The sequence below is a fragment of the Vombatus ursinus genome, unplaced genomic scaffold (genome assembly GCF_900497805.2).
Source record: "Vombatus ursinus unplaced genomic scaffold, bare-nosed wombat genome assembly UNPS02001419.1, whole genome shotgun sequence".
NCBI lineage: Eukaryota > Metazoa > Chordata > Mammalia > Diprotodontia > Vombatidae > Vombatus > Vombatus ursinus.
In genome coordinates, this window is record NW_020941197.1 from 30265068 (window position 1) to 30281415 (window position 16348).

Genomic DNA, 16348 nt, shown 5'->3' on the forward strand with positions numbered 1-16348 from the left:
AAATTAAAAATATATGTTTTAGTCTGTTCCTTCAATTCATCATGTCTCTGTCAAAAGGTGAATAGTATATTTCATTGTAGGTCCTCTGAAATTACGTCTGGTTATTGCATTGATCAGAGTTCTTAAGTGTTTCAAACTTGTTTTTGTTTACAATGTTTTTGTTGTTATATAAATCATTGCCCTAGTTCTGCTCACTTCATTCTACATCAGTTCATAAAAGCTTTCCTGGGTTTATCTAAAAATCTAAAATGGTCTTTCCTTATTTCTTTCTCACAATAATATTCCATTTCATTCATACATCCTAATTTGTTCAGTTATTCCTGTTTATAATGGGCATCCTGTTTGTTTTCAGTTCTTTGCCACCACAAAAAAAAGCTTGCTTCTATAAATATTTTTTTAATATTTACATTTCCATTAGTTAGCACCATGCTTGGCACAGAGCAAGGGCTTAAAAAATACTTTTTTTCATTCAAATTGCATGGTGTCCAGTGAAGAAAGTGATCAAATAAAAAAGGAACAGTTAGGGAAAGTTTCATGGAAAAAGTAGCTGGAGAACTGGCCCTTGTGGGTTTTGAATAAACAGAGAGGAAAGAAGAGGCCATTTCAGGTGAGTAATCCAGCTACAGAAGCCAAGGTACAGAGTTAGAATGAGAATGAAATGTACTGAAACAGGTAGGAGATTGACAGGATGGAGGGTGTGCCATTAGAGATGTAGGTCAGATTAGAGAGAGCCTTGAAAGTCAGGCAGAGGGGTTTAGATTCGGTTTGGGAGAAAAGGCTGGCCTTATGAATAGACAGACACCTGAGGGTGTGATTAATGAGAGGGTGACAAGTATCCCCAATTATCAATTTCACTTCTTGATACAGCTTTATTTCTTTAAGGCTACAAGGCTTTCCTGACTTTTCAGATCACTTCTTAGAATGAAAATCCCTATGCCTATGCTGTCATAAGAGATAGTAGAGATCAGCTAATCCAGCCCCCTCATTTATAGATGAGGAAACTGAGGCCTGGATAAGTTAATTAACTTGTCTAAGGTATTAAGGTAGCAAATACTATACAATAAAAAAATAATAATAATAGTATTAGCAATAGTAATAATAGCTAGCATTTATATCTCACTTTGGAGGCAGCTAGGTGGTGCAGTGGATAGAGTGGTGGGCCTGGAGTCAAGAAGATCTGAGTTCAAATGTGACCTCAGACCCTCACCAGCCGTGTGACCCTGGGCAAGTCACTTTACCTCTGTTTGTCTTAATCTACTGAAGAAGGAAACGACAAACCACTCCAGTATCTTTGCCAAGAAAACCCTCACAGACAGGATGGTCCACTGAGTTGGACAAAGTTGAACAACAATATAGCATTTTAAGGTTTGCAAAGTGCTTTACAAATATTACCTCATTCAATCTTCACAAGAAATCTAGGAGGTAAGGGGTTTTTTTTTTTTTTTTAGAGTTGAGGAAACTGAGGCAGGCAGAGATGAAAAGATTTGCCCAGTAGTAAATGTATGAGGTCACATTTGAACTCAAGTCTTCCTAACTAGTAAATATATGAGGTCAAATTTGAACTCAGGTCTTCCTAACTCTAGATTCTGACTCCAGCTGCCTACTAAACAACTTTGAAGTTTTTTTTTTTTGAGGGGGTGAGGCGGTGAATGGGAGAGGGTGGAGTTATACCTGTGATTTAATCAATGTGGGAAACTCCTTGTACAAAAATTTCCTCCAGCACACAAAGCAGTAGCCAGCTGTAATTGACAATTTCAGAGAGTTGCCTAAGGACACTGAGATGTTAAGTGCCAGAGGCAAGACTCAACCCAGGTCTTCCGGACTCCAAGACCCGATCTCTATCCACTACCTCTCATGTTTTCAGTATTATCAGCTAACACCTTAGTAAATATTGGGGTTAGTACCCCAGACAGTCACTAGTTGTTTGACCCTACTAAGTCCCTTAGCCTCTCTTGAGATGTGAACTTGAAAGAGCCAACGTTATGTAAGAACTGAGCTAAATTGAGCCCATTCCACCCCATCCACCTCCACACTGAGGTGGTTTAGGGAGGAGCACGGCCCCAAGATTTTCTAGGGGAAATGTTTATTTCTTGGTATGTTTTTGGAGCAAATATCCATTTGCAAAAGTTATTTGATGTTAAATAGTTGTGATTAGCCAATGGTCCCTAATAAAGCGTGAGGGTGTGTGTAGAGCATGTGTGAGGACTCGGCCTTTGGGGGCTTTAGCCAATGGTAGAGAAGGGACATCCCACCAACCTATGAGGGTACCTTAGAATCTTCAGGGGTAGATATAGCAGCCTGGCTGTGGGAGAGTGAGCCAGAGCAATCATTCACAGGTGATAAAGAGGCAGACCTGGAATCAGGAAGACTTACTAGCTTTGTGACTCTGGTCAAGTCATTTAACCTTTTTCTACCTTAGTTTCCTCATCTGTAAAATGAGGATAATAATAGCACCTACCTCAGGGCTGTTGGGTAGCTAGATGGCACAGTCATTAGAATTCTGGGCCTAGAATAAAAAAAAAAATTCACCTTGCTGAGTTCAAATGTAGCCTCAGACACTTAACTAGCTGTGTGACCCTAGGCAAGTCACTTAACTCTGCGTCAGTTTCTTCATCTGTAAAACTAGCTAGAGAAGGAAATGACAAACCACTCTAGCATCTCTGCCAAGAAATCCCCAAATGGGGTCACAAAGAGTTGGACACAACTGAACAACAAAATCCAGGACTGTTGTTAGGATCAAATGAAATAATAATTAATTGTAGAGCCCCAAGCACATAGGAAACATCATATAAATGTTAGCGATTATTATTTTTGAATTCTTTTCCAGCTCAAAACTTAGGATTCTATGATCTCCTTGAATCAGAAGTGAAGTAGGTTTAGGAGAAAATATGATAAACTGTCTATCTGAAAAGCAAGCTGTGGAACAACACCGAGATGCAAACATACCAAAAGCCGCTGGAAGTCCCAGTCTGGAAGAGAGGTTAGAACTAGAGATAAGATTTGAGCTTTATCCTTTAAGAATGAATGAGTAAAGGAAAAAGCATTTCTTAAGAGCTAAGTGCATTGCGCATTCTTTTGCAACTTACTGAGAAATGGGGATACTAACACAAAAGAGACAGTCCCTGCCCTCAAGGAGTTTGCATTCTATCTGGAGGGGTGGGTGGTTAGAGAAGAAGGTTTTGGTCCGGAAGTCACTAATTTGGTTAATGACTGGAGCCTTTGGGCAGTAAGTAGATGAGCCCTTTCTAGAAGCAAAGAGAATGTTGTTTTGCTTCCTGGTCCCAGAAGAGGTTTCTACCTCTTGGGTGTATGTGTTGCAGTATGCATATCATGTCAGAAGATAGCAGAGGTGAAGCATTGTTGGGGTAGTGCTGGTTGAAGTCATAGGAATGGAGGATATTGTCATGAAAGTGTAGGCAGATGAGAGATGAGCGCCAAGCAGAGAACCTTGGGGACTACAAATCTGGGAACATTTGTTCCCATTACTATTCTTTAGGTCTGCCTAGCAGAAAGGGGAGGGGGAGTGTCACCCAAAAAAAGTGTCCAAAAAAAGATACCAGTTCAAAAATACAAGAGAACTTCTTTGGAAGTCCTATCAAATACCCCCAGCCCCTAAAGTAAACGCCCACCTCCTCCTCTACCCTTCAAAGAGAAGACTTTGTGGGACAGGAAGCCTGTGCTCTGAGTTGCTGCAGGCCCATTAGAAGTGCAGCGATTTCCTTTCAAGCTGCCCAGTTATCTATAGACTCAAGAACAGAGTCTCCGAAGAGCCCGTACTCTCCCCCACCCCTTTACTCCTCAACCCACCCACCTACTTCCTCCTACTCTACACACATATGCAGAGGGCTGCCAAAAATTTCCACCCTCCTCGCCCCCCCCCCCCCCCCCACTTCCCTAGCTAACTTCCTTCCAGCATTTCCTGAGCTGGATGATCCTAGGATTTGTAAGACAGGAAAAAAAAGGAAAGAGTGAGGGCGGTCGAGAGAGACAGGATGCTTGTTTTTCATTTGACCAAAGCGGTCTGAAGGCAAGACACCGGGGCCTAAGAAAGCAAGCTCTCTGTGGAATCTGCCCAAGCTCCCGCTTCACTCGCTTGCTAGTTTGCTAGCCCATTATCCCCCTCCGTTGTATTCTCCTCCTTCTCTGAACATATTTAGTCGGAAAGCGGGTGAAGGAGGGGGTGAGGGAAGGAGACCGCTCCCCTTCCCTCTAAAGCAGAGGAAAAACACCAGAAGACCCAGCAGGAGGCTGTGAAAGTCCCTGGGACTCCAGCAAGGAAGTGACACTCCCAGCATAACATCTACTTCAGCTGCCAAGTCCGAAGCGGGGCCCTCCTCCACCCACTGCTTTCCTTTGATGAGAACTCTTTGGATTTCAGGCTATGCTCTCTCCACTGCCTCCTCCGGAGCCGGGCTGCGTCCTTCCCTTCCCCCACCCGAAGAGGGGCTGAGTTGAGCCGCCTCGGGTCCGCTTTCATGTGGATGTCTCTGATCCCGAACCCTTCTCTCCTCCACACCACCCGATGTGACCCTCCCAAGCCGTGCTCCAGGCGCTGATCCGAGGAGGAGAATCCATCTTCAGCCCGGTGCCAAGCGGAGGGGGAGGGAGGGACCGAGAGGGGGGTGAGCCTCTTTGGGACTAACTCATGAAGAACAAGGGTGCAAAACAGAAGTTGAAACGAAAGGGTGCTACCGGTGCATTTGGCTGTGACCTGACCGAATATCTGGAGACCTCGGGCCAGGATGGTAATGTGCTCATTCTCTTTTTATTGTTGGAGTGTTGTTTTTTGGGGGGGGGGGGGGGGGGGGGGGGAGGGAGGAGAAACTGACCCTGCTAGGGTGAGGTGGATTCAGATCTCCCTGTGAGTTTTGTTGTAAGCGTAATGAATTGCGCCCCATAGGCTCTTAGGAGAATCCGCTATATTAACTGTCACCCAACTCTGCCCCATCGGAAGGGGATGTCCGCGGAAGCTGCCCGATCTTCGTGAGGCGCGGGCTTCTTGGTGCTTGGGTGCTGCCCAGCTGATCCGCCAGCTGTCCTCTAGGATGCCAGTGGAGAGTGAACTCCCTAGTCCTGTCCCCAGGCTGGGATGCTGGCCGATAGCTGGAAGAAAGACGGACAGACAGACGGACGCACGGACTAGAGGAGTGAAGGGTTTGCTGCCTTGAGAGTCTAAACCTGGAATGGCTTGAGTGTCCCTCCCTCATTCCAATTTCAGTAGAGCTCCCATCTCCCCTTGTAAGAGTGTACTGGAAGGGGGGGGCAATCTTCACTGGGGGAGTGGTTGTGCTAACATTTTCTGCATTTCTGAACAGATGCCAGATTTATACTACCTCCTTTCCCATCCCCACACCCCCCACCCCATACCTCCTCCTGGGCTTTCAGATTAGCATATGGTGTGTCAAACAAGGGGAGTGTTGTAAAAAGGTCAAAGGGCTCTGGCTTGAAAATAGTTTGGGTTGTGTAAAAGAAACAGAGAACATTTATGTTTTCAAGGTTGGAGAGAAAGAAAAGGGGGCCCAGTGGGGTAGAAACAATTGAAAGATTCATTGCCAAAGGAAAAAAAAAAGCGCCAAACAATACAATAACAGTAATGTAGTATTTCAGGTTAGAAGGTAAATTATGGGAAAAGTCAGAAAATTAAGTGTTAAGTCTCCTCTTGTAAGACTAACTGTCCCCAGTACCCCCAATCCCATCAACTAACCCATCACAACTGAACCTTTTACTTTAGAAACAGCTTGTACTGCATTGTAAGTTAAAAATTATAGCAAACAGGGAAGTTTGAATGGGGCTTCACAGTGTTATTATTAATACCATTGGCAGTATTACTGGAATGATAAAAGTTATCCTAAAACATTTGAAGAGGCTCCCTACCATATGTCCAGTCAGTATTCGGTGTCTCCCACAACAGTGCAAATCTTCTGCTTTAACTTCCTTTATATCAGTACAAAGCACCTAGTTATTTGCAGCCTTGTAATATGTAAAATATTCCAGTTTACTTCATAATAACATAATGTAATAATAATTAATGTAGTACTTTAAGGCTTGCAAAGTACTTTACAACATCCCATTTAATCTTCCCTACCACACTGTGAAGTAATGCTACAAATTATCCCTCCTCTTTATATAAATGAGGATACTGAGGCTGAGTTTGCTTAGGATACTTGCCTAGAGTCACATGGCTTGTAAGTTACCCAGGTATGATTTGAAGCCACTGTCTTTCCTCTGACTCCATCTCTTGCACCCTACATACTGTTCTGGACTGTCTCTTCCCAGAGAGACTTATAGTATTTAAACAAATGGATTATTAAACTAGAAATTACTGGGGGAACAAAACAGTGAATCAGTCATCAAAAAGTCCTTGACTTAAAATTGGGAAGCGGTTTGTACTCTGGATCAATTTTTATTCAGTTCTTGTAACACTCCCATGACCCACCCATACTTGAGTCAAGAAATAAATGTGGAATAGATTCTCCTTTGGGCTTGAGAGAGCATTTAAAAAAATAATATCTTTATTTTTTCCCAATTACAAGTAAAAACAGTTTTTAACATTCATTTTTTTTACAATTTTGAGTTCTACATTTTCTCCCCTCTCCTTCCCCTTCCCTGAGATGGTAAGCAATTTGCTATAGGCTAGGCTATACACGTGCAATCAGGGCATGAGAAAGCATTAACTCTGTATGAGTGCTTTTAGGTTTAAGTCAACAAGCAAGTCAAGTCAACAACACTTATGGAGTACCTATTATGTGCCAGGTATCGCCACACTTCACAGCTTTTCTTCCCTCCTTCCATTTTCTCAAGTGCATTCGGGTTCAAGGCCATATGTAAAATGAATACCTTTGAAAACCACCTTTAGGCCTATTCCCTGCAGTGGCTTCTAATTTGTTTGTTTGTTTTTTTTTTGTTTCTTTCCTCATCCTCCAAAAGAGGGCTGAGAACTGGGGGGGGGGGGGGTGGGGGTCTATTGTCAGCACTACTCTATAGATCATAGAAATTTAGAACTGGAAGAAACTATACTGATGACATTAAGGTCAAGTCACTTAACCTAATGAGAAGGTTGGAGTAAAATGTTCTCTTCCAGCTCAGTTCCTAGTATTTCTGTTATTCTAAACTATCTATCAATCAACAAATATTTATTAAGCATCTATTATGAACCAATCGCAGTGCTCCATTATAGGGATACAATGACCACACTGAAATATAATGTAGGCTCTCAAACCTACATATATATCTATAGATATATAAAAAATAGATAGGAAGGAAGTGTCTTTTTTTTTTGGTAGGAGAGTATATCAGCAACTGAGGGAATCAGAGAAGGCTTCATATAGAAGGTAGTTCCTGAGCTGAGACTTGAAGAAACCTAGGCATTCCACAAGGAAGATGCATTTCAGGAATGGGAGATGGTCAATGCAAAGGCATAGAGGAGAAATGAAACAGTAAAAAGACTAGGTAAATTGAATCATAAAGTCATGAAAAGAAGTGATATGTAATAAGGTTAGAAAGGCATATTGGGACCAGGTTGTGAAGGGCTTTAAATTTTTATTTATATAGTCAATGTTTCACATAGTAATTTCCATATTACTAAGAGCTTAGTAAACGCTTTTTTCATTCATTCATTTAAATTACAAACAGCAAACGGAGTTTATATCTGATCCTCTCATGATGGAAGTGTAGAGTAGGGAAATAATATGATCAGACCTATGCCTTAAGACTATCTTCCTGGGGGAGGAGGGTAGGTGGGTGTGGATTAGAGTGGTGAGAGGCATTAGACGGGATACAAAATAGGAGATAATTGCTTTAGTTCTTGTGAGAGGTGGGGCATGAACTGAGGCGGCAGCTGTGTGGGTGGAGAGAAGGGGACTGTGCTAGAGATGTTCTTGAGGAAGAAACAAGATTCAGCCACTCATTAGATATGGGAGATAATGGAGAATGAGGATGATGAGAAGGATGACACTGAGTACCTAAGTGACTAGAAGAATGGTAGTCTCATTGACAGTAACAGAGAAATCCAGAAGGGTGGGTTTTGGAAGATAATGAGTTTGTTTTGAACATATTGAGTTTGAGGTGCCTACTGACATACAGTTCAAAATATCCAATAGGTTTTAGATGATAATGAGGGACTGGAGCATAGGAGAGATATGTGGATCTGGGAGTCATCTGCAGAGGTGGTAATTTAACCGTTGGGAGCTGGTGAGATCACCTAAGGAGAGCACAGAGAGAGGAGAGGGACACCAGGACAGAGCCCTGGAGTATACCTACACTTTTATGTACATAGTTGTTTTGCATATAGTGTCCCTCATTAGAATGTGAGCTCTTTGAGAGTAGGGACTTTTTTGGGGGGGTGGGGGGTGGGGAACGACTTTTCTTTGTAGCCCAAGCCCTTAGCACAGTACCTAGTACATAAGTCATCTTATCTAAATGGCAAGCTGCATATAATGGGCAAATATGGCATCAGAAGAACTACGTTGAATTCCTGACTGTCGCTTCCTTAGTCTGTGATCTTCCACAAATCATTATATTACCCTGTGTTTCTCATCTGCAAAATGGAGGTAACAGTAGAATTTTGGAACTGAAGTCTGCTCCAATTCCCTCATTTTTCAAATGAGGACCTTGGCTAAATGAGACCAGAGGAGTAAAATGATTTTCCCAAGATCCTACAACGAAATAGTAGCAGAGTTGGGGCTTGAAACTAGTTCTCTAGATTACCAGACCAAGATAATGTGTGAGCCCTGGCAAACACACACACACACACACACACACACAGCCTTTCATTCGGGAGTGTTATAAGAATCAAACATGATGATTTATGTAAATTCTATGTAGCCATAAAGTCTTACACAAATATTCACTGTTATTAATCAGCTAAAGAAAGGAAGTATGGTGGAGTGGATGGAGAGTCGGTCTTAAAGTGAGGAAGACTAGGTCTCAGTGAGAGGCAGCAGGGTATAGTGGGTAGAAAGCTATCCTCAAAGACAGGAAAACCCAGGTTCAATCCCAATTCTGACACATACTATCTGTGGGATCCTGGGAGAATCACTACGTCTCAGTGCTCTAAGCAGCTCTTTTAAGACTATAAGCTGCAAAAAAGGTACCATCTATGGTAGAGAAAGTTACAATATCCGGTAATTCTCTATTCAGGGAAATCACAAGTACAGTTCCTACCCTGAGCCACTCACTTAATCTATCTCTGCTCCCTGGGCAACTAATTCTCTAAGCCTTTAAGGCCCAGAACAATTGTTGGACTGCATTGATGTAAGAAATATCCTGTACCAATGAAACCACAGATCTGGTTGAAAAAAATTAAAATTAAAGTTTTATTCTGATGACTCATTGTTGTACGGAGGTGATTTGGTTTCTCAAGCTGTGCTGACCAGTTCTGTAAGCTGAAAAGACTGGGAATGAAGTCTGGATCAATTTGGGGAAGCTCTTATCACTAGAGTTGGGAACCAAGTAAATTAGCTGATTTGGCTATAGTACTCACAAAACCACCAACCAATTCCTAGAGGGATTGTAATCTTGGGAAGTGGAAAGAATACCAGTACTTGATGAAACCACAGATATTTCTAAGAAATTAAGTAAACTGAGGCAAAAAAGGTCTAACAAGATTGTACAGTTGATTCATGACAGAGCCAGGACTAGAACCTGAATCCCGTTCAATTCTCCCTGAGCATTCGGCAAATTGGTGTCCTAGTTTTTAAAGTTGTGAACAGATAAACAATAGCAGATCCACTGAAATGATTAAAGTGATTAAAGGATTCATGTTCTAAGACAACAGTGAAAACAGAATGCACACAAGTAAGAGTTTAGTATTACAATTTAAAGAAAATTTACTCCTAAGCCACCCATTTAATGACTGGCATAATCATGATTTTTCAGCATGGTAGTTATATATAAAACTTCATAAATCACTGTAATTTTATAATGACTCTGGACATGGGAGTCTTGGAGGCAATGTGAATGATGAATACACAGGGAGACAGACCTCCAAGAGGTGTGGTACACTGGATTTGGAACCAGAAAACCTTGAGTTCAAATTCTGTCCCCACTACTAGCTAGCTGTGTGTCCTTGGAACAAGCAAGTCATTTTCTCTCTGGGCCTCCATTTCCTCATCTAAAAAATGAAGAGGTTGGACTTGGTGATATATGAGATCCTTTCCAGCTCCAAATTTATTATCTTATAATTTCAGGTAAGTTCAGGGTTGGGGGAGGGGGGAGTATGGGGAGCAGCAAGCACCTAGAGAGGAAGATGACTCCAACAAACCAATTGTCTTTGGATAATGTTCTCCTATAAGAAGTCCTTAGGGTTTAGAAATTAAAGGGACTTTAAAGATGCACATGTAGTACAAAACTCTCATTTAACAGAAGAAGGAGACCAAGAGAGGTAAAATGACTTCTAATGTCACACAGGTAAACAGAGTCAACTTTTAAAACTAGATTTTCTGACTCCAAATTTAGGGTTTCTTCTCATAAATACAATGCCCTGCCAAGCTACTCCAGGTAATGGGCCTCCATCAGTCAAAGACTAGCTTGGATCTCTAAAAGGCATGAATGAAAGAAAGAAAGAAGAAAGAAAGAAAGAAAGAAAGAAAGAAAAAGAAAGAAAGAAAGAAAGAAAGAAAAGAAAAAGCATTTATTAACCTTTACCGTATGCCAGGTACTGTTCTAACCACCAAGGAAACAAATACAAAAATGAAATTGTCCCTGCCTTCCAAGAACTTCCAACTGGGGAAAGCACACTTATAGAGGAGTGGTGGTCAGGGAAAGGGAGGTGAGAAGATGGAAAATGGTCATTAATGATCAGACCCACAGTTGACCTTTCCAGGAACAACCTTGGTATAGGAGTATTGATTTCATGATTGAACCCAACACTAAAGATGGGATTCTGGAAGGGTGTGGAACTGTTGGAGAAAGCTATAGAGTGAGTAGCTAGGTAGGATGTGAAGCTTGGTCATTGATACTAAAGTAGAATTCACCTCTTAAACTCCAAAAAGATATGTCTTCATTAGTGCAGATATTCAATTCAATTGAATACACATTTACTAAGTGCATAGGGCATCTAGATGGTGCAGTGGATATCTTTGCCAAGAAAATCCAAATAGGGTCAACTCAACAAAAAATAAAAAAGAATAGTCAATGGAACTGTTTTTTAGCAGACAAGCTTGTTGCTCTTGGGAGACAGTCATTATGGAACTAACTGTGTACATCTCTTGGCCTAGAAAACAACTTAGCTCCTGTCCTAGGCAGCTAGGTGGCCCAGTAGATAGAGTACTGGGCTTACAATCAGCAAGATTCATCATCTTTGTGAGTTCAACTCTTGGCCTCAGACACTTAATACCTGGCTAGGCAAGTCAGTTAACCCTGTTTGCCTCAGTTTCCTCATCTGTAAAATGAGCTGGAAAAGGAAATGGCAAACTACACCCAAAATGGTGCCATGATTCAGCAGCAAAAATAAGCCCCAGTTAAAGGTACTGGACCTATGGAGGAGGGTGTAGGTACCTTCTTTGAAACTTGTAGCCTCAGAGAGCCTAGAACCCCAAGAATTTCTTTGATTTTATAATCTCAGAGAGTCTAGAACACCAAAAATTTCTTTGAAACTGATAGTCTTAGGGAGCCTAGAACATGGAAAATTTAAATATCAGTCACAAATCCAGTTATTTGTTAGAGGTGAAAATTGAACTCAGGTCTTCCTGGCTCTCAGGCCATCTCCCTATCCAATACATATGTCACATTGCCCATGACACCTTGCTGCTTTTCATTTTTGAGAGGGAGAACTTAATCCATGTCTTTCTTGCTCTAAAATCAACTCACACTCTACTGCACCTTATTACCTCTTTCAGTTTCTGATTTCATGCCTCTTCATTATGTGTGAGCCACTGTGTTAGGTGTTAAAGATAAAAAAGACAAAACATCAGCCCTCCTCTTTTCATGAATTGTTGTGGCCCTAAACATTCATCATCTGGTGGCCAATCTTCTGGGGATGAGCCCCTCCAATGCAACAATTCATCAAGCATTTACTAGGCACCTACTCTCCCCACTGTGTTAGGCTCTGGGAAATCGGAGACAAAAAGGAAAAAGTTCCTGCCTTTAAGAGGCTTACTCTTTTCTGGAATGGCTGCTACCCAAAATATTCAATTATCTGGTGACCAATCTTTTGAGTATGCAGAGGTTCTGCTGACATAACCCAAGGGTCACTGCTTGACCACAACTTTAAAGCAGGAAAGGACAAATGACTGATCTAATATTAGTCTTTGGTAGAATTGAAGGAAACAGGGAAAGAAAACTAGGAGGATAGGGAGAAGAGGATGAGAGATCACTGAAGGGAGATACTTGCTAAATGTTTGAGTGCCTGTTGTTATTTTCTAGGCTATGGGACTCATAATAGATTAAAAAAAACCACCCAAACAAACCAACCCAGATACAGTCCCTGAAGGCAAGGCTATTGTACCATACAATAACAGAAAGGAAGCTAAGGGTATCCAAGGCAGAGTTCAAATACTTCCGCTTTCTTAGGGCCATCTTAGTTTATCTGCAGCTGCACTTTGAGGTTGTGGGTGGGCCTTTCTGGAGTTCTGTCTCTGACACAATTGTGTTCAAGCATAATTCCAAGTGGCAGATTTCTTCATCTCCTTTCTTTTAACCCCTTCTTCCCTGTCCAGTCTGCATACTCAAAGCAACAAGTCCACATGACTGCCCCTTGAGAGCCAGGCTGGGTACTATTATATTAGATCCTAGATTTATCCACCTCATCTCACAAAATAGACAGCTGAGGCACAGGGACATTAAAGTGGCTTGCCTAGGGTCAGAATTTGAGCCTATGTCTTCTTGCTTTCAAGTTCAGTGCCCAATTCACTCTGCCACACTACCTCTTTTTTTGCAGGGGGGGCAAAGGGGGGATTGGGGTGAGGTGTTTCTTTTACTTTCTGCCCCTCCTTATGACAATGACATACCTAGTCAACAGGCCTTCTCATTTCTCTTCCTTTCTGGAAAAGGAGAAAAATCATCTCTTCTTCAGTCATTGAGGGTGGCTTTGTTTCTTTTCCAAGGAATATGGACTTGTCCCATATTAGCAGATTCATGTGAACATTTGCTGCAGAAAATGATGTGGATGATTGGGAGGAAGTACTTGGGCTAGTGATTCACTAAGTGTCCCTTACCTCTTCCTTTTGGGTCATTTATTCTGAGCCTTCCTGTGGGGCTTATCTGGGATCATGTGACTAACAGAAGGCGGACTGAGAGACCTTTTAAAAAATCCATCCTGGCTACTCTTTCCCTTTTAGGCTGGGATGGGGAATCTCTGACCTCCCCTAATAGGTCTGCTTTATTTCACTGAGCCCCTGACAAGGAACTTATGAGGTCAAATTGCTCTGGTACTACTCCTATATAGTCCAGATACCAATTCTGCCCTTGGTGGGGTAGTTGTGATCATTCTATGCAGAAAATAATCTCAGATGGTTTCATTAACTGGTATAAATAGTGGTTAATTAACCCTCTTATTGAAGATATTAGAGAAGATGGGAAGTCCCTATACATATTATATCCTCCTAGAATACAACTACACCATAAATCTGGATTTAATTTTGAAAAAGAAGCTCAGGATAGCAACCCAAAAATGTTCATTCTCAAGGTAGCTTTCCAGAGCTATGGAAATCAGACATCCCCTGTCTCTTAAAGAATCAAGATAAGGAGACAGCATAGTTTCTTATTTCAAAGGGATCTTCTGGCCCAGCTGATAAATTGACTAACACCTCTAAGCTTCTAAAGCAAATCTCTAAAACCTAACTCATTCCTTTGTATACTTGGAAAGCATTCAGAATTCCTTGGTGAAATAGATCTTCATTTTTCAAATAGATCTTCATAAACTTTGAAGGAGACTACAAAGTTGAAATGGAAATTCTCAAGTTCTATAGTTTAGTTGAAGAGACATTTTAAAAATACTGAAATGGGGTTGGGGGGGAAGGGGAGGAACAGAACTTAACTTTCAGAAGATAATTTTTCTTAAAGATTCAGATTTAATATTTAAAGTAGGATAAAAGCTATTAAAAATTTTTCACTTTTTAAGGAGAGGGACACTGTTTGTTCATCTCAGGATCCGGTACATAGAGTGCTTTACATATTGTAGATACTCAATAGCTGTTTGTTGACTAGATGAATGAATGACCAGTTGTTTTCCAGTGTTAAGTTCTGAAAAACCTCAGAGGGTGATAACAGTCAATAACTTCCTTGAATCACAAGCCCAAATGAACAGCAAGAATATAAGGAAGAAATTCACCATTTGACAAACCCAGGCACGTCAGAATCTACTGTCTCCTGTCTGTCTGTCCCGTTTCTTTCCCTTTCCCACCATCCTGCCTTATGTTCCACTTGCTCTTAACCTCTTATTTTTTTCTTTCCCTTTTGCTCCCTTTCCTCCTCTCTAATTTCCATTCTTGCCCTCCTTAATTGATAACAGTAAAATATATTTTACTGTGTTTCTTGTTAGATGAGATGAATATTTTATTTTGTATTGCCCAAATACAAAACAACAAATAGAATTAGTTATACTTACATATATATGTGTGTGTATATGTGTATATATGTATTTATGTGTGTGTATACATATATATATATACAAAATCACCAAGGAAATGCAAATAATCAAAAAGCCCTTACCTACAAATGCCACCAGCATTTTAATTTTTGTCTTCCTAGAGCTGCAGCTCTTCTACTATTAAATGGAGAGAGTTAATCTAGTCCAGAGGTGGAGAACCTGTGACCTCAAGGCCACATGTGGTCTTCTAGGTCCTCAGGTGCTGCCTTTTGACTGAGTCCAAGTTTTACAGAACAAATGCTTTTATTAAGGGGATTTGTTTTGTGAAATTTGGATTCAGTCAAAGGGCCTCACCTGAGGACCTAGAGGGCCACATGTGGCCTAGAGGCTGCAGTTCCTCATCCCTCTAGTTAGTCCACACACCTATATTAAGTGTCAGGCACTGGGCTAATCACTGTGGATACAAAAAAAGGCAAAAACAGTCTTTGCCCTCAAGAAGCTTACCATCTAATGGGGTGGAAAACAGTACATATAGGTACATATAGAACAGATGGAAAGGGGAGGGCTCTGGCTATATGAAGAGGAGGAGGGAAAAGAAGGAGGAATGGGAAAGGCTTCCTGCAGAAAATGGCATTTGAGCTGTCTCGAAGGAAGCCAGGGATTCTAAGAAGCAGAGGTGAGAAGCAGGAGGCACGGAGTAATTCCTTCGGTTTATTATGGGGCCAGACACAAAACTGAGAACCAGTTAGTTGGTCAGCCTCTTCAGAAGGGAACGTAATTCATAAGTGGAACTGGAAGCACCAAATCAGGCGGAGAAGTGAAAAATCTTGGAGCTTAATAAGTGAGAAATCCAGGGTGAGATAAAAACTGTAAGGATCTGAGGACTGGAAAGAAGATTCAGGGGCAGATAACAATGGTCTAAAGCAGGGGTGGGAGACCTGGGATCTCGAGGCCACATGTGGCCCTTTAGGTCCTCAAGTCTGGTGAAGTTTGGATTCAGTCCAAGGGCTGCACTTGAGGAGCCACATGTGGCCTCACGAAGCAGCAGGTCCCCACCCCTGGTCTAAAGGGCTGGGGTAAGCATGAAGGATAAAAAGTAGATTGTGTGAAGACTTGGACTTTTCCATCCCCTTCACATTTAATCAGTCATCACGTCAGGTTGGTTCCATCTCTTGAGGCAATGTCTCCCACGTCAATCTCCTCCACTCTGCTCCTAATGCTACAACAATGTAATTCAGATTCTCTGGATCTGTAGCATGTGCTAGCTCTCATCTCTGTGTCTTTGCATAGGCTCTCTGTCCCCGTGCTTGGAAGATGCTGCATTTTCATCTCTGACTTGGAATCCTAGTGTTCTTCCAAGCTTCTCTCAAATGCTGCCTCCTAAACTGACACCTTTTCTGTCCTCCTTCCCTCCCTAAGCTTCTAGTGCTTTCCTTCACCCCGAGTTTGGCTTGTATTTACTTTGTGTATTTAGTTTATCCTTGCTGTCTACATGTTGTTTCCCTCAGACACCGTCCACTCCTTGAAAACAGAATCCTTTGTTTTTGTCTTTGAATCTCCAGTGCCTAGTAAGCCCTTAATAATTTTTTGGATTGATTGATTGGATCAGGCTATTGTAACATTTCCTTCCCTCCAGTCTTTCATAGTTAGGTACCAACTCCTGCAGGAAGCCTTCCCTGATCTCAGCTATGTGATTTCTCCCTTTCGCAATCATTCCTCTTACTCTGTTTAAACCTCTCTCAGACAACTAGGAACAGTGAATAAAGTGCTGGGCCTCGAGTTGGGAAGATCTGAATTCAAATCTGCAGACACTTATTACCT

At 41.7% G+C, this 16348-nt stretch overlaps 1 protein-coding gene across 1 annotated transcript in view; it reads left to right on the forward strand.

Annotated features, from left to right (window-relative positions):
* The first annotated feature begins 3978 nt into the window (after positions 1–3978).
* ARHGAP31 (Rho GTPase activating protein 31) overlaps positions 3979–16348 on the forward strand; it is a 175621-nt gene continuing 163251 nt past the window's right edge. The window contains exon 1 of the mRNA XM_027866997.1: positions 3979–4745. Within this exon, the coding sequence (XP_027722798.1) occupies positions 4646–4745 (100 nt within the window). The 5' untranslated portion in view covers positions 3979–4645. The remainder of the gene's footprint in view (positions 4746–16348) is intronic.